General features: G+C 42.2%; 1 protein-coding gene across 3 annotated transcripts in view; it reads right to left on the bottom strand.

Annotated features, from left to right (window-relative positions):
• The window catches only part of PDPK1 (3-phosphoinositide dependent protein kinase 1), a 34,850-nt gene extending 11,197 nt beyond the window's left edge, over nucleotides 1-23,653 (bottom strand). The window contains exons 1-5 of one of the 3 annotated variants that reach the window (XM_086622271.1): nucleotides 23,616-23,653; nucleotides 7,757-8,026; nucleotides 3,314-3,356; nucleotides 2,980-3,117; nucleotides 1,755-1,899 (exon numbers count right to left, since the gene is read on the bottom strand). In XM_086622271.1, the coding sequence (XP_086478397.1) occupies nucleotides 1,755-1,899; nucleotides 2,980-3,117; nucleotides 3,314-3,356; nucleotides 7,757-8,026; nucleotides 23,616-23,639 (620 nt within the window). In that variant the 5' untranslated portion in view covers nucleotides 23,640-23,653. Of the gene's footprint in view, nucleotides 1-1,754; nucleotides 1,900-2,979; nucleotides 3,118-3,313; nucleotides 3,357-7,756; nucleotides 8,027-14,815; nucleotides 14,835-17,334; nucleotides 17,437-23,615 lie in introns of those variants that run through there. The other 2 variants (XM_086622270.1, XM_086622272.1) reach the window with 2 other exon arrangements.
• Nucleotides 23,654-27,988: the final 4,335 nt, after the last annotated feature.

The raw sequence follows: 27,988 nt of genomic DNA, 5'->3' as shown, positions 1-27,988 counted from the left end.
CCCTTCCAACCCTAACCATTCTATGATTCTATAAAAAAATAGCATTAGGTTCCACTGTTACAATATTTACTTTGCACCAAGTTTCCTCAGTTGACAGGAAAACACCACGTATTTCCCTCCTAAGAACTATCTTCGGACGCTCAAAGAAATCTAGAAGCATGGGAGTGGTTTTGGTTGACTGGTAAGAAAAATAATTCCAAATTCAAAGTTGTTTCCACCAACCACTGTGCCCCATTACTTTCCTCAGATTACAGCCCCCGTTACTGAAAAGCATGGGTTGTGCAGTTTAAAGTCTGTGGACTAGCAGAGAGGGTAATTGGAATGAAGTAATTATGACACTTATGCCATAAAAATCCTGTTCATTTTCCTGTGACTATTCTCAGAGATAAGTAGAAAGAACACGAATGGAATGGATCTTTTTAATAGTCCTGTGCATTGTTGTTTGGTTTTTTTTTACATATACATATGTATGTATATATATTGTACTCTACACACAGATACATGTGATTTATATAATACATCATATACCTATGTATTATATTATGGATCTAAGATATAGCTACATATTTAGATACATAGAGAGATATATCTGTAGTAACTTTTCCAGAGTAGCCTGCCATCATGAAGTGGTTCCATCTCATGTCATACTTATTTAGGCAGCAGAAAATCCCAAGAGCTTTCAGGCACTGCTAGAGCTATGGACTTATAATTAAACTTTATACTAAGTTCTCTAATTGCACAATTTCACTGTTTTGTTTTAAGCTTCTCATAGTGGCCTTCATACGAAGGCAAACATAAAGCAGCTCTTTTGTAATATAAGATTTCCAATATAGGCTTAGTAATACTGCCAAGCATGCTATAGTCATTTTATAGGCATTCTCCCAGCCTAACACATGGACTATATAATCCAAGTGAAACTGTGAGTTTTTCAATTTTTTTTTCCCCTGAAGAAAATTTTACACTTTTAGTACTTTCCATATCCAGCCCTCTTAGATTCTACTCCCAATTATTTCACAAAAAAAGTATTAGGAAAATAACGCTGTCCTTTTACATATAACTGAAAGAAGTAATAATGTCATCAGAATTATAGTCAGCCAGCTTTTTGCCAACTAACATCTATTGTTCCATGAACAACTGTTTGAGAACCTACAGACACAATAGATTTCTTACCCAAAAAGTAGCTTCGTGGTTCAGACTTCTCACACTTATAGCTTTAATTTGTTTAATAAACATGAATGACAAAACATGCTTACCCAGACAACATAATTACATCAAGAACAACTGCAAAGGTTCTATTAAAAACTTTGCTAAATTTCACCATTTACCCAGTTACTGTTCAGCTTTGTGAAAACTGTTCACTCAGTGAAAACTTACATACATTAATTTTACTTTTCTTGATGACATGCTGCAAGCTAATTCCCACACAAGCAGAATTCCAGTTCCTTTTGGTACATAATACCACAGGAAAAAAAACAATGTAGTTAAACAAAAAGCCAGTTTCTGGTTTTAGACCAACTGATCAAGCTAGAAAAAGCATTTTAGTAATGTTAATTCTAGGCCAAAAAAGTTTTTCTACTTTTTCCCCACTAGAACAGTTGGTCTAATAACAGAGACCAGTTCTCCTCCTAAAGTTGTCTTTGTTTAGCTCCCTACGTTAATAATAGTACTAATGCTAATGACATGCTATTATGCTCTTATTTAGAAAAAACACCTTGTGCATAATCAAATATATATTAGTCTCAACTTTGTATTACCTGTGAATTATTCCTTTCCCATGCAAATACTCCAGGGCTGATACAATTTCAGCAGTGTAGAACCTGGTACAGGTCTCATCAAACGAGCCAATTTTGCGTATATACTTTAGCAGCTCTCCATTTTTGGCATAGCTAAGCCCAAAATCTGAATGTAAGTATAGTTAAGGTCTATCACTAAACCATTCTAAAACAAAAATCCCCACACCTCATTCCAAAACAAGAATAATACCAAAAATATGTGAACAAGGGGGAAGAAGCAAAGTTGGTGAATTTGAAACTTTACATGGTAGCAACTCAAAACATTTTCTTAAACACATTAACAATCTAGGAGACAACTCCCAAATTCTTAGTATAGGAAAAACTACACAAAGGGTTAAATTTGTAGGTTTTTTTTCCAGACAGTTACCTGAATAATTCATTTAAGTTGTATACATAATTGCCCTCAAAGAACACACACACACAGTTTTCACTCCGGGCAGTCTCCCTGAAAACCCCAATATCTTCCTGACCCCAGAGCCAGCCCAATCTACCCTTTTGCCCTTGGCACAGTCAACTGGAAGCAGGAAGTTCAGGAGGAAATTCACATGATTAACATGTTCTTCACAAGATTTAAAAAAAAAAAAAAAAAAAGCCCACTCCAAGCCAACGAGCTTTCAAGATGAGACTGCACTTTGCAAGTACTGCTAGAGAGAACTTGGGAAGAGTCCCAAACAGGAGTTTCAGCGTTCCATCACTCAGATTATTCTGTAAACACTTTTACATAAGAACATTTTTAATAGATGTAATTGTTCAAATAAGAAATAATAGTAAACATAGCTGGCTACCCCTATTTTAAACACAGGAATTGGGGTGTTTTACTGTATATATCTGAAATAAAATGTTTCTAAATCATTTATCATACACCTCTCCCATTTTTTTTTATTTTTAATTATTTTAAACTTAGATTGTTGCAATTCGCACTTCAGCATTTACCACATGGACAATATAAGTTATTGCTTTATTCATCTCTCCTGTCCCGCAAGTCACCCACTCTTCTCTTTGACAAAGCACGCTCATTCCATTTGCTTAATTTCTATTAAAAGCATGACTGTAAAAACCGCATTGCAAATATTAAGATAAATACCTCATTTCCATCACTCCTGTTAGACAGTGTTTCAAAGGAACCAAAACCGGGGATGTTACTTTTAAGAAAGTGTTACAGCAAGTTTTAAAACACAAAGGATACACAGCTTTTCATCATCCTGAAAGGTGAAGTAGAGTTTCACAAAAAAAGGGTGATCCAGACGGGACATTACATCTCTCTCCCGTGTCACATACGGCACCTTGTTTTCTTTTATGATATGACGTTTTTCTAGAATTTTAACTTAACGAAAAAAAGACAGAGTGAAAATGCAGGGGGTACAACCAAATGAAGTCCACCTAAGTGATTTCTTTTGGGTTTTTTTTTGGTTACATAAAATTATCATAAAACCACTAATTCTGTCTTTTGAATAGGTATAACAGCACTACATTGGTACTATATTTTTTTAAAAGTTCATGTTGAAGGAGTCAATACTTACTGGCATATTCTCTAGAACTTGCCAATTCTCGAGCCAAGACAACCTGTTGCCAGAGATAAAATACATTATAACTATTCAATAAAGACATACACTAACATCAATTTTGATCTTCCAGTAGGTATTTAGAATATTGATTGTCCAAAATAAGCTATCACAACTGCAATCAGCAAAGCATTTAAGCATGTGTTCATATCATGCTGGTCTGAGCAAGACTTCTGCAGAAATTCAGTTTTGCTAAAAGACTTATACACCTGACTGGGTAATCACTGATTTTTTTTTTTTTTCCTGAAGAATTCTGAAGATTGTAATGTGAGTCACAGTAAACTGCCCAGTCTTCTTAAAGGGGGAAAAAAAAAAAAGCAACGAGTGTGTCAAGGAATATTTACAAAAATCTGTCACAGTACTTTTCCTTAACATAAATGGCAAAGAAAGAAAAAAATTATAACTGTGAAAATACATGACCCACAGATCAAGAGCTCTGGTGTTGATACATCAAAGGGTTGTGCTGCCATCCAGAGGGACCTCAACAGACTAGAAAAATGGGCAGACAGGAATCTCATGAAGTTCCCTTCTTTGAACTGCAAACTCCTCCTCATGGGGAGGAATAATCCCATGAAACAGTACATGCTGGGGGCTGATGGGCCGGAAAGCAGCTTTGCAGAAGAGGACCCAGGGGAAGTGGTAGACACCAATCCAAACATGAACCAGCAATGTGCCCTTACTGCAAAGGAGACAATCGGTATCCTAGGCTGCATTAGGAGGAATGTTGCCAGTATGTTGGTGGAGTTGATCCCTCCCCTCTATTCACCACTGGTAAGATCACACCTGGAATACTGTGTCCAGTTCTGAGCCACTCAGTAAAACAGACATGAAACTACTGGAGAGAGTCCAGATGAGAACCATTAAGATTATTAGCAGAGCTGAGAATCTCTCATCTGAGGAAAGGCGCTGAGAGATGGGATTGTTTAGCCTAGAGAAGAAAAGGCTCAGGGAAAAACTCACCAACGTATATAAATACCTGAAGGGGAAACGTAAAGAAGACAGAGTCAGGCTCTTTTCAGCAGTGGGCTAAACTGAAACACAGAAGGTTCAATCTGAACATCAGGAAATGCTTTTTAACTATGAGAGTGACCAAGCACTGGCACAGGCTGCTCAGAGAGGTTGTGGAATCTCCGTCCTTGGAGATACTCAAAAGCTGTCCAGACACAGAACAATAGTTGGACAGGACCTCAAAGATCATCTAGTTCCAACCACATGGGTCCACCTCTCGAACCTGTCAAGGTCCCTCTGGATGGCATCCCTTCTCTCCAGCGTTGTCAACCGTGTCACCCAGCTTGGTGTCATCAGGAAACTTGCTGAGGGTGCACTCAATCCCACTCCCCATGTCGACAACAAAGATGTTAAACAGCACCAGCCCCAGTACTGACCCCTGAGCAATGCCACTCGTCACTGGTATCCACCTGGACATTGAACCGTTGACCGCAACTCTTTGAGTGTGACCATCCAGCCAATTCCTTACCCACCAAGTGGTTCATCTGTCAAATCCCTGTCTCTCCAGTTTAGAGACAAGGATGTCGTGTGGGACAGTGTCAAATGCTTTGCACAAGCCCAGGTAGATGACATCAACCGCTCTTCCCTTATACACCAACGCTGTAACCCCATCATAGGTGGCCATCAAATCTGTCAGGCACAGTCTGCCCTTAGTGAAGCCAATGTTGGCTGTCACCAATCACCTCCTTTTTCCCCACGTGCCTTAGCATAGTTTCCAGGAGGATCTGCTCCATGATCTTGCCAGGCACAGAGGTGAGACTGACTGACCTGTAGTTCACCGAGTCTTCCTTTGTTCCCTTTTTAAAAATGGGGGCTATGTTTCCCCTTTTTCAGTCGGCGGCGACTTCACCAGCCTGCTGAACTTCTCAAATATGATGAATAGTGGTTTAGCAACTTCCTCTGCCAGTTCCCTCAGGACCCATGGATGCATCTCATCAGGTCCCATGGACTTGTGCACCTTTAGGTTCTTTAGATGGTCTTGAACCTGATCTCCTACAGTGGGTGGTTCTTCATTGTCCCAGTCCCTGTCTCTGCCTTCTGTGACTTGGGCTGTGCAGCTGGAGCTCTTGCCAGTAAAGACTGAGGCAAAGAAGTCGTTGAGTACCTCAGCCTTCTCCAAATCCTGCATAACCAGGTCTCCTGTTTCCCCCCGGAGAGAGCCTGCATTTTCTCTAGTCCTCCTTTTATCACTGCAGACTTCCCTAAGAGGAGCGTCTGCCCAGCACATCAGACCCTCTGTTCCCCTCAGGTGGGAGTTGCCTATAACTATTAGTCGTCTTTTCTTCCTCGTGGAGGCGGTCATGATAGGAGGAATAGGCCTTTCTGATCCTGGCAACACCTCTGGTGTAGGTGGACTGTCAGTCACATCATCCATCGATGGGCCTCCAGATCCACCTCCAGAGCCTCATACCTATTGTGCAGAGGCACCCGGGAAGGCGAGGTGGGTAAGGAGGGGGTTCGCCTGCCACCCCAAGCACAGACTTGCCTCCATTCATTCCTTTCCTTTAAGCTACTGCCTTCTGCCTAGTGGGGGGAGGATACAGAACCGCCTTCTTTTTTTTTGTTGTGGCTCTTCCTGTTACTGTCTCAGGTTGGACAGAGCATGGTTCCACCAGTTTCTCTTTCTCAGACTCCCTGATGCTCCTTAACCTTTCAACTTCCTCTCACAGCTCTGTGACCATGCTAAGCAGGTTGTCCACCTGGTCAGATCTCAAACAGTTGTTCTCACCACCGCCGTCCCTTGCCAGGGAAAGGCACTGGCACTCATGACATGGTCCTGCTTGAGCAGGGGGGTTGGATGAGAACACCTCCAGAGGTCCTTTGCAACCTCAATCCTTCTGCGATTCTGTAAGAGCAGCAAGCAAGTTTCCTGCTTGAAGGATGAAGTCTATAGGCTGAAGGCTACAGTCATTCTCCTGAGCTTAAAGTTTTTATATTAAAAAGAAATTAAGTTGATAAAGACAGGAGTGGACGTTGCTTTTTTTTTAAATAATAATAATAAACAAATACTGTTAAGTCCCCTCCAACAACAGTTTGTAACCTGTTCAGTGGCCACGGAAAGAGCATAAGCAAGCATCTCCTGTGGAGTCTGATCATTATGAAAGGCGTTCCTAAACCTACTGATTAGTTTCTGAAGTCATACCTCTGCAACAATGAACCAGAACCGCTAAGGTTGACAGAAGAGATGACAGGCAGGAAGAACTAATTCCCAAACACGCTTTCTCTAGCACTGAGGCCCAAATGATTGTGGTAACTGAAATTCTGCTAGTAAAACTCAGAAGAACAAGGTTACAGAGGGATCAACACTTTCATGGTATTCAGTCTCTCCTGTTGCCCCCTGCGGTGCATTTGAGCTACCTAAACTTGGGACCAAAAACACATCTACCAGTTAACAGGTAGCAGAATGCTGGAACAGTTTATTCAGAGTCTGGGCTAGACCCTACGAACTTCTCTATTTACAAGGAACATAGTGCTAATCTTCAGAGACCAGAAGCAGAAATTACAAGTGTCTCAATGAAGCAGAGCATTCTGGTATATCCAAGAGGCAGGAACTCTGTTGGATTCTGTAGGGAGACCTGCAGGTTGTAAACTACGTATTTAACTGCAAATTACTCTCAATGACTACTAGAGGACTGCTTCCTGAACACCACAGTAGATAGTGTAGGAAGAAACAGAAAACCCCGACATTTAGAGAACAACCAAAAGGTATATACAACAAATGACATGTGGAAAAGATACAGAAATGTTATTGTCTTACAATGGGGCAACTAAAAAAGCAACAAATGAAAGCATTAATTGCTTCATGGGTTCTTTAAGGTAACAAATTATTCATTTTTGCACGATGCCATGGATGTGAGAAGTAATTTAGAAACAATCCAATTAAGGCTACTGAATACAAAGACATTAACTGTGGCTCATGACATCCTTGAGGGCCATGACACCAGAGGCTGAGAAAGAATGTCGGAGAAGTATCACTGTGCTTACTTTCTTCCCTAAGCATCCAGTAGTAGCTCCTGCCACAGACAGGACACTGAGTAGAAGTTCTTACCATGACAAACTCCTAGCCCAGTTCCAGCCCTTTATATCATAAAATTTTAGCACAAACCATTAAGCTAACAAACTTACATTAGAAAGCAATGTCTCCTAAAAATCCAAGCATCAAGTCATCAGGATACAATGAAACTTCTGATGAGTTTAAAAGGTACTTGAAAAATCAGCACCCATATTCAGTGCAACACTTACTTTTAATATTGAAACTTAAACTCACTATGACCTGCTCATTTACTCTTCAAGCTGTTCTCTCCAGATTCAAATCTCAACAATATTACTCGCACAACAAATTTCAAAGTTTTATATAAGTAGTACCAAGTATCTCAGCTAAAGTAAAGTTACCGTTGAAAAAGATCCTTCACCCAGAATTTTCCCAAATTTGAAGTCATCAGGTCGTTTCTTTCGAGGCTGTGGAGGCTGCTGTCCTGTATGTTGCTGCAAGGAGCTTGAACCAGATCTTGACTCAGCTGCAGTGCCCTCCATGTTAGACCCCTGTCTGCTGCCACAGGTGGAAATGACAGATGAAGTGCTGGAATCTGCTTGGTTCCTCACCATTGACGGGGATGAACAGGAGCATAACACCACACTGGACTGAATTGGAACAGCATCATACTGAAAACAGAAATTAAACTGTTATTCCCATACTTTCAAATAATCACCACACACATCTGCACTTTATTTCCATATGAGCATCATGTAAAAGTCCTGTTTGAAAGAGTTATCATTAAAACGTCTTTAGGAGAGGATGTTAGTATTTATTTTGGAAATGGCATCTTAATTTGTTGAACAACTCTGTTTAGGTCATGCTGTGCACATACATACATCGCCATAAGTCAAAAGTCTGAATGCTTTACTTCAAAAACGCTTTTCTCCAATTAAAAAAAAAAAATGCTCCATAACATCAAGGTATCAAATTTCATGGTATATTCTCCTATGAATAACACGATCTTCAAACTTTTTTTTGTGCTTAGAGACAGAACCATCCATCCAATCTTAGCAATAGTGGTTTTCCTGAAACTAAAAGAATTATCTAGTTATACACTGAACACCTTTATTCACCAGTAAAGATAGTTGAAAGATCCAAACTACAATGCGCTGCAAATGAACAAGTAAAGCATGCAAACTTTAATGGAGACAAAGGATACAGTCTTATATTTTTACTTGGAATCTCACTTTTTCCAACAGTATTTCTCTTTAATACACATTGGGGAAGGACAGGAAGAAAAGAGAACAACATACAAAAGGCAGATCAGCTGGAGGATTTAATAATCAGCAATAGCTAATACTTTTTTTGAAGAATGCCCTGGTCCATGATCTTTGAAAACAAGGGATATTGCACTGTTTATATTGTACATGTAGCCACATAAAGACATCCCAGTTCCAAAGCAATGAACCAGATATAGCCCAGAAAACAGCAAGTACAAGAAGATGCACTCCTAATACTGATTCTCGTAATATACAAAATCATTTGGTACCCTTTTATCCATTTTTTCCAAGTAAGACCAAGGAAACTCATCAAGCTGCTTTCCCTCCCTGTTGGTAATACGCATCCATTAGTCTGTCAGGTGTCTGCTTCAAATGTTTGATTGAAACTAGCCAGAAAATGCAGACAATGGAAGAGCTCTGCTGAGCTACTTCTGACAATGATAACTGAAATGGAATGCAAACAGAGGGAATATTTAAGAAAATTAACACCATGTCTGAACATTATTGTTTAATCTCAGTATTCTAACATACACACAACAGAATTAAACTATGACTTAATGAAAATCCCCTAAGCTCAAAACAGATGTGTTACACAGCCTTGACCTAGTCTGTAACATACTTCATGTTGATGTTCAAAGAAACATTACTTTTAAAAAAATAAATTTTTATCTCATGAATTTAAATTTGAATCAGAACAATTTTCTGCATTTCTATCAGAATCTACTTCAGAAGCGAACTGGACTTGCGTTCAATCATGCATACGAGCTTAAAGCATCTAGCTCCCAAATCAGCAACTACTCACTTGGCTGTACTCTATGCAGTAGGGAAAAGCAGCCCTTACTTACTGCTAAACTGCTTTCAAAAATAAGATATGACTCAGAAATACACATTTGAGTGGCATTACAGAATAATGAGACACAAACATATTTCTACGCATGCAAACATACACTTTCTAAATTGAAATGACGGTAACAACGTCAAAAAGAGTACAGCTAAAACTCTCCATTTCCTCCACGCTCCATAATTGATACATAAATATCAATTCCCGCAAGATTGAAAATTAACTATTATTAAGCAACTGCTCTAAACAATATCTTCCAAGAAGCGTAAGGAAAGATTCCCTTTCCAATCTGAGTGCAGCCTACTTGATTCAGGATCTCTATTGCTCCTTAGGGCTTTTTCCAGGAACAATGACTTACCAACAGGGCAGTAGATGAAGAACAAGTAACAGCTGCTTTTATCAGACCTTTGACACTTTTCAAGAGTGGTGAAACAGGTTGCCCAGAGAAGTTCTGGATGCCCCATCCCTGGAAGAGTTCAAGGCCAGGCTGGATGAGGCTTTGAGCAACCTGGTGTAGTGAAGGGTGTCCCTGCCCATGGCAGGGGGGTTGGAACTAGATGATCTTGAAGGTCTCTTCCAACCCAAACCATGCTGTGATTCTATGATACAGCGAAGACTGATGAGGAATCTGCCTATAGTGATAGCTATTTCTATATTTTGTGCAGCTTTTGTGAGGACAAAAGGGAGGGCAAGGCCGAGGGAAGACTTGGAGACAGATGGGAGAATTTTGCTTTTCAAAAAGTTCAGTGACTCCCCCCAGGGAGCAGTATATGTCCCTACTCAGAATCAGTTTTGCAGCGTTCTTCCCTTTAAAGAGAAAAAAGTATATTGATGCTGTTATGAAAACAGTACATACACACTGAAGTACGTGTGCTGTAGGTCACCGTTCCTTTCATGCCTTCTATGCAGATATTTCAGCTGACACCTTCCCCTGATTAGTTACTGTCCCTAACATTCCCATAGCCCAGCTCAACCACCTTTCCTTCAGGCAGCCACCCAAAGAGCAGCCCGTACGAAGATACACAGTAGCTAGAATTAAAAACAGATTGTAGCAAGAGTGCAGCATGACACAAGCATGACTGCTCAACAACTGAAGCGATGCCAATATAAGAAACATCCCATTAATCGAAATATAGCAAATAAACACATGCACACAGACTAAACATTAGGATTTAAATGATGAACTGGCTCTGGTCAGGCTATTCTAGAGCAATTGGGAGTTTACAGGTAAATAAAGCAGCAGCATTGTGGGGGATGATTAGATTCTGCAGCTAGCAAAATCACCTTTAAAAACAAACAAACAAGAAAAAAAAAAAACAAACAAACACAAAAGCACCAGAGAGCACTGAGAGAAAGGGGGAAAAAAGGAAAAAAGGCACTGCATGCAGTATATTTCTTTGCATAGTGTCTGAAACTAAGTCACAATGAATATGGAGTATAGAAAAGTCCTAAGGGAAGTAGAGACAGGAGCAAAGGACTTTGTAGGAAGAGAAGGTTATTTCCAGCCAGGGTATAAGGTCAATTAGTCTCCTGACTTTCTCAAAGGAAAGTCAAGATTAAGAACTAGAAGGACAGAGGAAGATGCAATAGCTTCGAAGTATCAGTTACCTAAGAAATGACAGAACTATGCAACTAGGTATGTTGCACCTGAACATCTATAGAAAAGGCCACATCTTTCCACATTCCACATTGTCCTGGTTTTAGCTAGGACAGAGTCAGCTCCTCTTTTTAGCAGCTGGAAGAGCTCTGTGTTTTGGTTTTACTCAGAGGCTCGCTCTGAGAAGAATGCTGACAGCACACTGATGTTTGTAGTTGGCACTGAGGCCTCAAGGACTTTTTCAGCTTGCCGGGCTCTTCCCAGCGTGCAGGAGCACAACAGGATAAGGGGGGAGCATGGCCGGGACAAGGGGTCCACGACTCTCCTTACGATTTGTACCTGAACTTAAGATTGAGGGCCAAATTGGCCAATTAGTATTCCATATCATGCAGCGTCATGCCCAGTATAAAAGTGAGGGTCAGCCGGAAAGAAGGGCTTTTTGCCCTTCTGGGACTCTCACTTTTGGGCTCTCAGAGTGTTTTCTCTCTCGCTCGCTCTCTGTCTCGGGGCCTCCCGTTCATCCGGGATCGCGGTATTGTGTTTTATCTATTTCGGGATTGCAGCTTCGTAACGAGACGGGTCTCGGTCAAGGGGTGGTGAGCAATTACACTGTACATCACTCGTTTGTATATGTTTATCCTTGTGCATATCCATATATAAATATATTGGTAGTGGTAGTAGTAAATTTTTCTTATCTCAACCCTCGGGTCTCTTTTCTTTTTCCTCTTTGATTCTCTCCCTCATCCCTGGGGAGGGGGAGGGTGAGAGGGGACTGTGTAGGGTATAGTTGCCGGAGCGGCCTAACCCACCACACACGTTTAGTATTTTGTGTCCTGTGTTATTTACCTTCTCAGCTTTATTTTGGAAGATTCCAAAAAACATGTCTGCAGAAACTATACATGTTTCTACATATGCGTCTTCACCTATGCCAGAGAGAGAATGTAGGCTAGCTCATCCCATCTAACCTCATTCAGCCACTCTGCTTCTGCTAGATACAGGCCTTTTTAGTGAGATATGAAGTCAATCACCAAAGAATTTAAAAATCTTCTAAACCGTGTCTGCAGTTCTCAGAAGCTTAAGGATGCTCTCCTTCCAGCAACCATCAACGTTTCTGAGTCGGCAAGCCAGCGAAAGCACAGACCTTCACATCAGACAAGAGACCTGACACCACCCTGACCACAGGCTCGCTTGCTGCATGTCATGGATCACTGTGGAGCACACCGATAACCACTGATCTAACCATTCTATCTCTGCTTTTAAAAACCAGTCTCTAACACCACCTACTTTCCCAAGCTCTTCAGGGTGCTGTTTCTATATTGCTTCCAATAGAAACTGTCTCTTCTTAGTGCAGCATACTGCTTGAAAACCTAGTAAGGAAGAAAATAACCAATCTGCTGAAGGTAAGTGAAATTATAGATCAACAGACAAAAATCTTCATTAACTATTTTTCACTAAATCACTAGAAACAGGCTTCCTTTTATTTACATGCCATTTGAAGTAAACCCTTACATTGTTCTTTCCTCTCTTGTCTGCAAACAGTAGAAATAAGAGAAGAAAACTTGAATCAATGCAAAAAGCCCACTAGATATCACTAAGTTTTTTCTTTTTATACTTTTCCTCACTCTCCTTTGCCTGTGACTGGCTTTTCACACAAAGCTCCCAGCTATCTAAAAGGACCTATACATTTTGGAATCTTTTTTGCAATCCAGCATTTTGACAACAGCACTACGACTAACCTTTTAATACATCTGAGCACATGGTATGCATCACGCAAATACCACACTGCTCTAAAGCAAGTACAACCACAACAACTGTGTATCTACTATATTTTTCCCACCACGAAATCTGCAACGCCGCTTCGCTGACACAGCTCTATCAATACTAACAGCAGCAAAATACACTTGTAGAGACTGTGCCTTCTATTGGGGAATAAAAGCTTGCAGTATCTTTTACTTCTATCCTGACACAATAGTGAACCCTGAAGATGACTGTGAGAGAGTATGTTTGCTACCACTGAAACTCCACTAGCAGAATCTCATTTCTGTTACAAAGATAGTCGGTGTGAATAGGGCTCTAGCCTATCACCTGTTTGATAACACTGAGTCTAACTGCTGTATTACTGAATCTCTGTTAAGACACAGGCCAGATATGATCAGAAAAGCTCTTCTATCTACTTACCTATAAGGCCAATTTTTTTTGGAAGCAGACCTTGCTAACAGAAAGTAGTATTTACACAAAGCAATATGAGCTCCACACCTCAACTGATACATTTGTTTAGATTATAAACAACGCTGATGAGACTGTATGAGCTAGAATGTTGGCTCGAACCTCGATGCTTTTTGTGGTAAACTGTATTACAAGTATACTAAATGAAAGAATGCAGATAGACAACAACAAAAATTTGCATTCACATTATATAAAGTCTGAAATACAGAATACTGTTGAGGAAAATTAATATAGGACGTATTCTAAGTAAAATTGGTGAAATTCTTAAACAACTCGTAATTAATAGCCATCCCCAAACAAGGATCTCTTCCAGTTCTCACCTGAATTGAATCTCAAATGAAAAAGGTTGAAAGAAAAAAAATAATTGCATAAATTTAGAGACAGGGAAAAAACCCAACACAAACCACACATCATTTGACAAAAATGTGTATCTCAAAGCAATCTATAGCTTTTGATAAATTAAACAGTGAGACCTTACTTCTGTCTCTACCAAAACATCACTGCAAATTAAAGTATGGTGCAAGAACTTAAGCATAACAGTAGGAAACAAGTGGACAAAGAACTTAAGCTAGTCCATACCTGAATATACAGAACTAGAAAGCATCAACTAGGAGAAGTAAAGTCTTACTGCACTAGTACTGTGCAAACATTAAGGAGAAAACCTAACCAAACCAGTTTCAGGAGAAAATCAAGACACTGAACCCCTGGAAAAATACCTGATCATCTGACTAGCTTAACCTCTTGAAATCTGTGTTTATTAAAGAATCTGACTGGTTTAGCTTCGTAGTATCAGAGAACAGAGAATCCAGAACACAAGTCTTACTGAGTGGTGCATATCATAAGTATTAGACTAAATTATTATAAGAAGTTCACAGACTATCATGAAGGTAAATCAATACAAACATGTGTGCCCTACATCAGCAAAGTCTGCTTAAGAAATAAAAGAATTCAGAAAGCAACATAGCAGCACTGTGGGATATCTATGAATTAATCTTTTCACTTGCAAACGAAATTTGCAGGGGTTTCAAAACAGCTACTACATGATACAGCACAAAATACCCCTCCAGCTGTCATAGTATCCAATCACAGCTTTTACATCTCTGCCAAACACAGCCTTTTGATACAGAAACAGGAAGATCTTCAAAAATCTACAACTCTAAGATTCAACGTCCAAATTAATATACTTGTCTTCAAGTAAAAACATGGAGTCCATCTATTTATCTGTGCAATTAAGGCAGAATAAAGGCCTTTATTTCACATTGAGAGAGGGTAATTGCTTTCATTGGACAGCTGTTTTGCAGTTTTAGAATCCAGCTGACTCGCTACTAGTTATCAATACTGAGGTTCTGCCACAGACAGTTTAAGATAGGTTTGGCCTGAGAGGTTTTGTAAATTATTTTGATATTGTCACACAAGCCAAAAATTCTGCAATTGAAATTTATTTTGTCTGGCTTACAATTTAAACATTGACAACCTGGGGTCTCCTAAGGATTTATCTGCAAAATGCAAAGGGAAAAAATGAACAGCTAACCAGTTATATTTAATATATTCTTTTCATGGCCCACTGGTGTTTCACAGGGTTGACAAGAGATGCAGCAACTGCATCTGACACACATCTTGTATCTGAAAAAGAGCACAAGAAGGGGCAATTAACAGATATTATGTACAGCTTTCCCATTGGCCTCCTTCCCCCTCATATTATAATGAAAACGTTTACTTTCTCCAGGTTCTCCAATACCTATTTGTGACAGCCTCCACTTCAAAGGCTAGAGTGCAACCACTCTGGAAGCTTCAGCACATTCCAAAAGAAAAAAAGCAACTCATCAGGTCAGATACTAAGATAGGCCTGAATATTTGTCCTCAAACTATTCTTCACAGTACCTGAACAGAGAACGCAGGCAAAAGCAGGGTAGTTCAGCTACAGGATACAAAGAAACACTTATTCAGAATAACAAAATGCAACTGAACACCTCACCTTCCAGCGCAGAGAGCACAGCACAGGTGGCACTTCCCATCATGTACCAATCCCACCCAGGTGTGGTTTGCAGGAAGCGAAATGATTATCATGTGATCCCTACCAATATTTAACACCAGTTTTCCTTTCATAAACTCTATACACCAGTGACTGCCATGACCAAAGGCAATCCAGAGCAGCAATAGATGGTGTGCTTTCACAAACTGCGGTAAACATCAATTCTCGTACCTTATATCCTCATGACTATTAATGCTCTGGACAGCCATCTAAAAATACACTGTCAGACTTTCTGCTAAGTGACCAACAGCATCCTTTCTATTAATCAATTGTACATGTGTGTACATAGAAAGAAACAAAATACTGCATAATTTATCAAACTCCATTGTATGCCAGTTTCCATTTATATGCTCCCAGAAATTTGTCGGAAAATTTAAAGAATTTAGTAATACACCTATTTGCCAACTCTATTATTACCTTTAAGGAATTAGAATATTTGCCTAAAGAAAAAGAGAAAATCTATTCATACGTCTTAAAAAGTGTCACTAGAAGCTGTCAGACTGTCTTATCATTACAACATAAAATCAAGCATGTAATGGACAGGTCAAAACTCAGATTAAGCCAAGCCTCAGCAGTGCTTCTGAACGCACTATACAACTAGGAAACTGTTTGCCAACCTAACAGGGTAACTGCGACACTCAAATACATACAGCCCTATTAAAAAAAAATTAAACCACCATAGTAATTGGGAGGTATTTGAAAATATGGACTCTGCTCACACTTTCAGTTTCATAGAAGGTGACACATATCCCCAGTCAGGAAGGATTACCACTAGACTGGAACAGTAAGGAAATCAGTTATAAGTATGCTTTCAGGTTCTGAAATCTGATGAATTTAGGGCAACTAAACTGGTCAAGGGGCTGGAAAATAAAACTTATGGGGAGCAGCTGAGGGAGTTGGGGCTGTTTAGCCTGGAAAAGAGGAGGCTGAGGGGAGACTTGATTACAGCCTACAAATACTTTAGAAGGGATGGTGGGGAGGTGGGGGAAGGGCTCTTTACATTAGTGATGGGTGATAGAACAAGAGGAAATGGGTATAAGCTTAGTCAGGGAAGATTCAGGTTGGATGTTAGCAAGTATTTCTTCTCTGAAAGGGTTGTCAGCCACTGGAATAGGCTGCCCAGGGAGGTGGTTGAGTCCCCATCCCTGGATGTGTTTAAGAAAAGGGTGGATGAACTACTTAAGGATATGGTTTACTGGGAGATTAGGGACAGTTGGACTGGATGATCTCTAAGGTCTTTTCCAACCTAGAAATCTATGAAATCTACAAAAAAAAATGCCAAAGGCTTTAAAGAACCACACTCAACATTAATTCATTGGAAAAAAAAAGGAATATTAAAAAAAAAAATTCTAACTGGATACTACATTGGCAAATACTTCGTCTTCTCTGGGATGAAAACAAAGTCACACTTTAATGACATTTTTGTCCAGCAGAGTACAAAATGTAGCATTAAAAAAAACTAGTAAAAAAAATCTGATCAAAAGGGGTGATACTAAAGCATTTTTTAAAAAAACTCCTGTTTTTAGGTACTATATAAAGCAGTGAATTAAACGAGCTGGTTAATCTTCAACGTATCACAAGAAGTGAAATTTATATTGAAATGACAGATCTTGTTCAACCTTTCTTAAGGCAGACAATTCAAATGTCTAACACAATGTCATAACAAGTAAAATCAACAGACATTTCTAAAAACAAGTACTCCTCTCCTAAAAACAAACAAGGCATTTATTAAAAACTGTACTAGGTTACAAAGATGCCGAAGATATTTTCCTGGGAGAACAGGATGTATTTTTCTACAGAGAAGTTCTTTGAAGATCACAGTAAGCCGTTTTCTTCAAACTGCAGTAAACAAACCCTACTCCGAGTATTAGTTATTTGTAGATTTTTAAAAAGCATTACGAGTAAGCATTAACCTTCTCTAGCACAGGGGTTTGTGTTGTGCAAAGCTGCATCAGCACTCTTTCAAACCTCAGTGTCAAATGATACGCGAAGTCTATGGTAGAGAAGTTAAGATCTACCTCATATCCCAACAAACTGCCCAGCAACATCGCATCTTGAAGAAGGTGACCATCGGTCTGCAAAACGGTCTGAAGCCAAACTTGTCAAAATCCGCACTTTCACCAAGGTTCATAAATCCTTACTGATTACTGCATTTAAAAGAACAGATTGAAATCTCATTATTTCAAGTCTAAAAGCTATTTTAAATCAACTTTGTTTTGCAAAAGAATCTGAAGTCATACATCTATCTGGAGTGAAATGTTTTGATCTCAGAAGTTGCCACATGAAAAATCTATTGCTTAATAGACCATTTTTATTAATAAACCACACAAATTTCAAAAGCATTCGGTTATACAAAACGATTATTTTGTTGTTGTTTAAACAGACTGCCATGCTTACTGATTAAAGAAGTCCGATCCCCCAAAATAACTATGTTCACCTTCACCTGCGGCGGCATTTTAAACTCTCAAACGCTGGAAGGTAAGCATTCATTGAAGCACCGCATAAAACTGCTCCCCACAAAAATCTCTAAAAGTATCTTGACAGAAATGACCATCGTTTAAAAGAAAAGACAACTTCTTTAAAAATAATGTCCTGGTAATACATTTCAAGATTAAAGATTGTGTTAAGGGAAGGGGAAAGCTTGATGCAGATAGTTCTTCAAAGACACTATTCTACCTAAACTGGATGGGACCTTTGCAATAGTGGGAAACAGAAGTATGAAGAGAATTCAAGTTGATGTAGTCTGGTTGATATATTAACAGCCCTAATACAATTTAAATAAAAGTAACAATAATATGAAGGCAAAGTTGAAAATACTTGTAATAAGTCATCATAAGAGACAGTCGTTATTTCAGAGGAAATTATGTAAATAAAGCCCTGGCAAAGCCTGACATAATGCCATGCTCTAATAACCTATGAGAATTTGATTAGTAAAATTGTATTTTTTCAAGGACTTTTCCTTGTATTACTATACTGCATTGTAAGCCACAAGTAGGTTACTAAAAAAAAAAGACTCTAGTATCTAGGGCCACGAAGATGATAAGAGGACTGGAGCACCTTTCCTATGAGGACAGGCTGAAAGAGTTGGGGCTGTTCAGCCTGGAGAAGAGGAGGCTCCGGGGTGACCTTATAGCGGTCTTCCAGTACCTCAAGGGGGCCTACAAGAAAGATGGGGAGAGGCTGTTCAGGGGGGCCTGTTGTGATAGGACAAGGGGTAATGGTTTTAAAATAGAGGGAGGTAGATTCAGATTGGATATTAGGAAAAAATTTTTTACCATGAGAGTTGTAGAACACTGGAACAGATTGCCCAGAGAGGTGGTGGATGCTCCATCCCTGGAGACGTTCAAGGCCAGGTTGGACGAGGCCCTGAGCAACCTGATCTAGTTGGAGATATCCCTGTTCCTTGCAGGGGGGTTGGACTAGATGACCTTTGAAGGTCCCTTCCAGCCCTAACCATTCTATGATTCTATGATCTAGCTGGCAGATGTTTGTCTCGTGTTCAAAATCAATTTTGGAAGACGCAAGCCCTATCTTCAAAACATAGGCAAGATTAACTTTGAAGAAGAATCAAAATGAATTGATTTTTCTTCTTTAGCTTTCTGTATGTACATTCTCACAAAGTTCATGGTATGCAAAAAAGTGCTTTAAAGTTTGGGGAGACGTACTGTATTGTTCATATAAAATCATCTCAAATCACCAGAAACAAAGCGCAGCTCTGACACTCTACCTCCTTCATAACCGAACTGATCACCTACCACCAGTTCCCTACTTTTTGCAGTCTATAACGTAGTTTATCCATAAGTGAGGAAGAAAGAAATCAGATTCATGTTATATCAGCAAAAATACAATCAATAGGCTCAAGGATTTGGAAGCACAGAGAACACTTCTACATTGTTAGATTGTTTTGACACTTCATCTAGGGAACAAAGGTATTTTATCAACAAGACTGATTTTGTTTCTACAGAAATGAATTTCTCACATACAGCGCAACGTTGACCCAAACATTTTAATTAATGCAAATGCCTTTTTCTAAATTTGACAACCTTACACATACAGTGGTATTTCCTGCCACTAGTTTCCAGTATTCTAATTCCAAATTCGGATAGGGATTAAAGCTAATGAAAGGATTTGTAAGAACCTGCATATCAGCCAGTTACCCTCTAACCTCCTCTACTGCTAAACAAAGCACTTAAGTTCCAAGCACCTTCAGGGGCAGAAACTATTTAAGGCCTCCTTCCACTGCCTCCCCCCACTCTGCGCCTCAAAGCAGATCAGAAACAGGAAACCACAAAAATCTCTAAGAACCTAAAGTCAGCCTATGGCCCAACCAGCTATATACGTAAACAAGTAATTGAGAATTCATTTCACACACAGATCCAGGCCAGCACAGGAGAAAACAAAGGCCATCTGTAATGGCAATTGTCTAGATCCCATCCTACAGGATCAGTGACCTCGTGAAGCACACCAACATTAGGAGGTGTTGCAGCATGGATGGGGGCTCGCCACACACAAAAGGCTCCTTGCTAGTAATTCTAGGAGCAAAGAGAACAGTTGTGGGTAAAGAGCTGAGAAGCAGCCACACAGAAATGGTCATACGTAGATGGAGTTTAAAAAGCTTGGACAGCACAGTCAAGAACTGTAAATTAAATTCCTGCAGGATTACTAAAGAACTGAATACCAAATGTAAGACTTTCTTTTCAGAAGAATGTGCTAAGTAAGTTAATCCTTGCAATTTTTCACTATAAAGAGTTATAGAATATTTGCCAGGTGAAGTATTTACAGCTTGTCTTTTAAAGCAAAAAGCAAGCTTCAACTTCAATATTTAGTCACACAACAAACCAGCTATTTCCTGCAGCACTATTGCGTAGAATCCATCAGGTGTGAAAAATAAGGTTCTAAATCAAGTAGCTAACTTTGTGCATGTTGTGTTCAGTCTTTTCATATACTTTCCACAAGCTTACCTGCAAATGAGATGTCAGAAAGGGAAGAAGGGAGGGAGAAAAATCAGCTCCTTCCCCTTTTTTACTTCTTTATTACATGTGCATAATCTAACTTGGCCACCTGCAAAAAAAAGTTTTCCCATTTGAACTACCAGAAACAATAATTCCTTGGCTCCATACAAATTCTTCTGGAAGCTCCAACATAAGGAACTCAGAGAAGGATTTTATCTTTCAAACAGTGTATTCTGAATTAAGTTTTTATCTTTCCACATTGGAAAGTAATTTCTCAATTGCATATTTTCTGATGCCATAATGTGCTAGTTCTACAGCAATCCATACAGCTTTTCTAGAAAAAAAATAGATAAAACATAAGATTACTGTTAAAAAACAGGGATTATTAAAACATTTCACGTCTTCATAGATGAAACCTATTTTTATTACTTTGTCAGTTTTTTTCAGTCTAACAAAGTGACTGCACCCCTGTTTTCATGTCTTCTGCACCAAAATTACTGCAAGTACTTCAATAGTCAGCATCCCTTCCAAGTTTTTCCTGCAATGCTGCCTTCTAACTGATCTGCTTTAGGGAAGGGAAATGAGCCCGAGTCTGCAGGGTGTCTTACAATCTCCAGCTACAGCAAGCCACTTGTAGAGTTTCAAGAGCTATATGAAACAGACATTACTTCTAGCACTGTAACTAACAGACCAATAACCCAAAGAATAATTTGCCTTTAAAACAAAACCGATCCACACAGTGGATTCATCATTTAATTGAACATCGTTATTATATCTAGATTATTCTCTGGATCGTCTCCTTTCCAGTAGCTACCAGCACTTTCTGTGTTAGAAATATGAATGCATATAAAATTGCTCCTTTTAAGCTTCTTCCATTATTTTGCCTTTGAGCACCATCTCAACCTCTGTATCTTCTACTGTCTTCTATTCCTGTGGCCTGCTTTGGCAAGAGATTTACAGAAAACTGAACCCAGTGAAAAGCCTACACATGAGTGATAAAGACTAGTCATAGCCTTATGCTGAAAACCCAAGAGAATATTAAGTAGATAGGCAGGTAGCCTGTCTAAAAGTTTTACACATTCAAGTGACTACACACAGAACTCTTACCATAGCCTAGTCCAATTCCTAGCACAGATCCAGAACTTACTCTATCGAGAACCCAGTTCTTTGAAAAGTGGTGTTTATATTAGTTCCACAGGGGAAGAAAGAAATGGAAGTTTTGTTCAGACATATCCACGACTATACTATAGGTTCTATCAGGTCAGAAACACCGGTAGAATCTAATAATCACTACAGCAGTTAAACCTTCCAGTGAAGCTGTTGTTGAAAATGAAGGTGTAAATAACTGTTCTTCCAGACTCTTTACTTTGAGAGGAAGAGACCTTCTTAACATGAGACCCAATATGTTTATAACAAAGACTTTAACAGCAAATAACTAAGACCACACTGACACCTGCAACTAAAGCAGCACTAAAGTTGTTTCCTTCTTAAAAGTGCAATTCTCTCCTTGGTACCACATCTTCAGAAAATAGGAGAATATTTTCGGAATTGACCCCACATGCACGAACACAAAAATAAACTGTTTTGGCAGAAAAACGCTAGAATATTCCTTTCAAAGCTGTGCTCTACTCCCCTCCTCCCTCATTTACATTTATAATGAGTTCTGTGATTATTTTATTACTGTCATTAATTCCATCACACAAACATTAACTTGCTCAGAGCCTCAGCAACACTGGATTTCCCGTATTTGATATCATAAGAATTAGAAAAGGGTTAGCTGAATCAAGCCACCTTTATCTGCTACTGCCAGTCAGCACACTCACCTGACCAGAGAAATATTAAACAGGACAGAAAAGAAGACATTAAAAATAAGTTACTCTGAAAAAATATTTTAGTTTTAACAAAAACAGTTTTCAACTTTATTCTTCATTCATTCTTCCTCTGTACATTTCTCTTAGAGGCAGGGACCTAAATCGTATATAGAGAAGGAACAGAAATGTATTTTGGAGAGAAAAACCTGGAAAGAGAGGGAACAAGCAAGGACAGAAGCACAAAGGGACGCAATACTGCCTATTTAAAAGAGTCCAGGTAAACAGGTCATCTCCGATGATAGAGCCCCATATGGCTGCTTCTCAGCAAGTGGCAGGAAAGCAAAACTATTTCCTTTAATAATCAAACATTGCTTTATTTCATAATCCTGGCTGCTGTACTTCATGTCCTTCCCTGCAGGGCTATTCCACATAATAATCCTCATCTTCAGTCAACAAACACGATTGCATGTAACACTGATGAAAAAAGCACTGAGCATGAAGAGGGGAGCACACTGAAACAAGACCTCAAGAATCACGGCAGCTATGCCAGTCTCCATGCAAAAGACCCTCCTTCGCCAATTCCAACTGATTAAAAAGTTTTAAGTGCTGCAGAGCGGAGCTTGGCAGCTTGCAACCGACAGAAAGAACACTAGATCCAGAAGCAGAGTAGCATGTACACAAGGTTAAGGAACATATTGCTGCCAGTTAGTTACACCGACATCAATGAATGCTGCCAGTTAGTTACACCGACATCAATGAATGCTGCCAGTTAGTTACACCGACATCAATGAAAGCTAATAGTTATTTTTGTGAAAAACACTCTTTTCCTCAGAGAATTTCTACATTAAGTAAACTGCATAATCTACCATGCAAACTAAACTTTACCATTACCACTGCTGTGTATTAGCTACAACTCCATCTTGTATCAGTCGGTGCTCACAAAGCGTTACTTTTACACTGCCAGACTAACGTAAACAACCGTGTGTGAAACAGCGCCCTGCTACGACCCTCACGATCCTCTTCGGGCGTTTACTTCCACTAGAAAGAGAATCGATTACCGAGTAACAGGTGGCTCCGGGGCAACACCGTCGGCTCTCCCAGTGGGCACGACCCGGCAAAGCCACGCCGACGCCCGCACCCGGAACCGAGAGCGAAGCTCCGCAAGAGGCCGCGGGGCGGCTGCTGCAGCCGCAGCCCCAGCCCCGCTTCCTCCCGCCGCCGCGCTCGCCTCGCGCCTCAGGGCCCCGTCGGCGCCTGGGGCGGGAGCGCGGCCCTCCTGCGAGGCCTGCGGCGACTCAGGAGGCGGGATAAGCACCGGGAGCGGCAGCGCCAAGGCCGGCCCTACGGAAGGCAGCGCTCGCTCGACCGCGCTCCCCGTCCAAGCAGGCGGCGGGGCCGCCCGCGAAACCCGACCACGGCCCCGCCGCCTGCCAGCGTGTAGGGCACGGGTGGCCGCCCGCGGCGTCCGGGCCTACTTCTTTCCCCAGCGCACCGCGGCCGTCGGCGGCCGCGGCACCGCCCGCGCCCCGCGCTCACCAGGTGGCTGCTGGTGCTGGCCATGGGCCCGCCCGGCCGGCGCGGCCCGCGCTCCGCTCGCCCCTCACGATCCCGGCGCACGGCTGCCGCGCGCGAGCCAATGGGGCGCCCGCATCCTCCGGCCGTGACGTCACCCACAACAATACCGCCCCTCCGCCGTGGGCAGGACTTCCGTTCAGTCCGCTCGCTCACTGGTGGCCCCATCTGCTACTCACGTGCGAGCCCGGACAGAAAGCCCCCCGTCAGCCTTAGCGGCCCGTGCCGAGCGAGCATGCGCAGTTGCAGGAGTGATGCTGCCGGCCTCCGTTCCGGTCAGGAGGCCGCGCGGGGTCAGGGCGGAACAAGGCGGAGCCGCGTCCCCGGCCCGCGCTGTGCGCTTCACGTCCGGGCTCGTGCCACGGCGCTGGAGCGCGGTGGGAGCGGCGCCATGCGGCGCCCGGCGGGGCGGGCTGTGCCGGGGGATGCTGTGGGCGCACGGCGTTCGTGCTGCCCGCGCTGCCGGCGGCAGGGCGCGCCTCACTGGGACGGTCTGTGGGGAACCGAGCCCGCGTCACAGCCATGAGCTCCGCTGCGTCACAAGTGCCATTTCAGCGCGGGCGTTCGCCCCTAGGAACGCGCCTCTGCGGGAAAGCAGCGCGGGCTCGGTGCCCCCGAGTGGGAGCGCGCCCGCCCCGGCACGCGCCGCTCGCCTCACGGCGATCCTGGGCGGCCGCGGACGGAGCAAACGTCCTTCCCAGCCGCGTGCGCAAAGCACGGCCCGCCCGGCGGCGGCAGCGCGCTGGGGCCGCGTCCGCACGGGAGTCCGCGGCTGTGACGCCAACCTCCGCCGCAGCCGCGGGCGGGATCCCGGGCCGCTTGCCCGTGGCGCTGTGTAGCAAACGGCTGGAGTTTGTCACGGCGCTGCGAGCCGTGAGGGGTCACTCGACAGGCCGATGCGGGAACGGACCCCCCGGTTTACTGTGCTGCATCGGAACCGGCAAGATCCAGAACCTCGCTGCAAACGGATGGGTGGAGGGCCAGGGCAGCCACAGCGTCCCGGGGTTGAACTCTGCTTTCTTTAGAAAATCTGCTCTCCCGCGGGATCAATGTCTCTTCCTTTTCTTTAGCAGACGAGTAGAACAACTGATCATAACCTTCTAATAGGCTGAGGTGATGCGTGTGTTTTTCTGGTTTAAGTATACCTCCACTCTTTTTATGATGGTACAAAATTCTTGGCGTTTCTCATAGGCAGTTTTCTTCCCCAGATTCTTTCCAACTGATTTACATCTTTGTGAGGGTATCATGCCTAGACTTGGATATGCTATTCAACTGTGGTCTCATTTGTTACAAGTAGAATGAAATAAGTATTTGCTCCCATCCTCAAATTACATGTCTCTTATTATGTGCTATAATAATATTTGCTTGTTTGCAGTAACATCTCACTGTTAATTCATTATTTATATTATGGTACACTGCAGCTTTCACATCCTATTTCAATATATTGTTAGTAACCTAATATTTCCCAATTTATTTTTAATTTTCCCCTCACAGGGGAAAGGGATCTGGGGGTCCTGGTGGACAGCAGGATGACCATGAGCCAGCAATGTGCCCTTGTGGCCAAGAAGACCAATGGCATCCTGGGCTGTATTAGAAGGGGTGTGGGTAGTAGGTCGAGAGAGGTTCTCCTCCCCCTCTGCTCTGCTCTGGTGAGACCGCATCTGGAATATTGTATCCAGTGCTGGGCCGCTCAGTTCAAGAAGGACAAGGAACTGCTTGAGAGAGTCCAGTGCAGGGCCACAAAGATGATTAGGGGAGTGGAGCATCTCCCTTCTGAGGAAAGGCTGAGGGAGCTGGGTCTCTTTAGCTTGGAGAAGAGGAGACTGAGGGGGGACCTCATTCATTTTTATAAATAGGCAAAGGGTGACTGTCATGAGGATGGAGCCAGGCTCTTCTCAGTGGCATCCAATGATAGGACAAGGGCAAATGGATATAAGCTGGAACATAGGAGGTTCCACTTAAACATAAGGAAGAACTTCTTCCCAGTAAGGGTAACAGAACACTGGAACAGGCTGCCCAGAGAGGTTGTGGAGTCTCCTTCTCTGGAGGTGTTCCAGACCTGCCTGGACACGTTCTTGTGTGATCTGATCTAGGTGATCCTGCCCTGGCAGGGGGATTGGACTAGATGATCCTTTGAGGTCCTTTCCAATCCCTGACATTCTGTGATTATATTAATGCCTTTGCTTTCTCTTTCAAGGTGCAATACTTTGCGCTTTATGGAATTTCATGTTATTTAGACTGTATTTAAAATTTGTCAAAATATTTTTCTCATTTTTGTCTCCCAAAGTGACTAAAATCCTTCTCAGAACAACATCACAAATATTGTATGCATACTTTCTATTTTGTCACCAAAATTAATGAAAATATTGAATCAGACCGAGATTGAGACAGGATAGACTCCTGAAATACCACTTGAAATGCCATTTCCTTCCCTTTCTGTCCCTGACTGTAGAGATCCTATTTTAAGCATAGTTTAAATGTAATTTCCATGGTCTCCACACATGAATGTGGAGATAGAATTTTCTCCAGACACCAGCACATATTATGAAGCTGCTTAGATGTTTTGCTCCAACTACTTTTAGTACAAAATGTATTGAGAATGTCATTTCTGTGATCAGGAATATTCATCTACTTAAAGTCTAATCTTCATCAATTTATGGAAGACGTTCTATGAATCCTTCTGAACTATGTATTTAGTATATAGTAGCTTGTGATTAAGTTGAAGTTTACACAACGACCACATTTAAACTTCTAAACCTGTCATTCTGTTTAAGTTGCTCTACGCAGTCACATTTCTTACCAGTGTGGACAAGCAGTCATACCTCTTCTCTCCTAGTACCTCTTTCAGCCTTAGTGCATTTCCGGAATGCGGTTGACCAGATTTTTTGAATACAGAGTATTGCAGAAAACTACAGATATAAGGAACAACTCCTTCCTAGAGGAAATAATGTGTTGTCTTGGGTCAGATAGTTTACTGCAGTATTCAGAGAGATGAACTGCATCTCTGCTGCCCTGCTGAGTGAATTGCAATGGTGATTTTTTTAAGAATTGTGTGTATCTTTGCTATCCACCTGGCGACAGACGTTTAATTACCAAGCTGAGGGAAAACGCAGAAGTAATTTAGTAGATTAGAATGGACGAACAAAACCATTTTAGAACCTTAATGTTCTGCTTCACCGGCAGCCGGAAACGGGGCTGCTCCAGCAGGTGGCGCTGGCACGCTGCGGCACCGCGCGCTGCCCGGCGGCGGCGGCCAGGCGGGCCGGCCCGGCCCCGCCCGGGGCCAGTTCCGCAGGCTCTGCCGGCGGGGCAGCGCCCGGCGCCGGTTCCCGAGGCCGCTGGCGCTGCGGACAGGCGCGGCCGGGAGCCGGGCCCCGCGGCCGCCGGGCAGTGGGAGCCGCGGGGATGCCCGTGCGGCTGGGACAGCGCTCTGACATCGGCCCGAGGCCTCTCTGGGAGAGAGGGCTGGAAGCAAGACGGTGGCACAGGGCCGGGGTCCGTCCGGGGTAGAGAGGGCTGGAGACAAGCTACAAGGCCCACCCGAGGGGCCCATCCAGAATATAACCCCCCTGGAGCCGAGGTCCAGGGCCGTGCGGGAAGCGACGCAGAGAGCTGAAGACATATCGCATCGCTCAGGCCTAACTGGGGGTTAAACGGAGCTCCCCGGCCCTGGGCAGAGGGTATGGGTGGGAGTCCTGGGTGAGACTGGTCAGGCCAGTTAAGGCCTGTTGGCACACTCTGGGCCATGACACTAACACTACACAGCAATTCTCGACAGAGACGTGTATTCCAGCTGTGTGGGGCTCTGAATTGTATGGCTACACAAAGCATCGCTGTGACTGACCATGCAGGTGTAAAATCACATGTAGCTCTTTGGGTATTAGACCCAGAGAGATAAATTAATTTTTAATACACAGTTTGCAAAGGCAACCAACTATATTGCATCAATGAGAAAACTTTGACTATAACAAACATCAGAAGATCTGAGACAGGCATATTATAAACAAACCCTAGACTTTTCCTCAGTTCACATGTAGAAGCGCCATTCAGATTGGCAGGTGACTTCTATCTCACTGGATTATCTAGCCCCAAAAATACAAAAAATATTGCTGAGCCAACTGCATTTATTTGCTCAGAGCTGGTCCAAGACTTCCCAGCCAGGGTGGAATTCATCCCACAGAATGCTGATTAAATAACTAACTTCGCCCTTATCTCCAGCAGACAAAAAACTCAGTCTGTTGGTAGCAGCAGTGCAGATTTTATGGCATGAAGGTAAGGAAAGGTGATGGGAGGGATCAGTAGTCTTTAAATGCTATATATGAACTTTAACTGTATAA

This window comes from Tauraco erythrolophus, chromosome 17, assembly GCF_009769465.1.
Source record: "Tauraco erythrolophus isolate bTauEry1 chromosome 17, bTauEry1.pri, whole genome shotgun sequence".
Taxonomy (NCBI): Eukaryota; Metazoa; Chordata; class Aves; order Musophagiformes; family Musophagidae; genus Tauraco; species Tauraco erythrolophus.
Note: the sequence above shows the minus strand (reverse complement) of the source record. Positions and strands in the feature narration are given on the sequence as shown.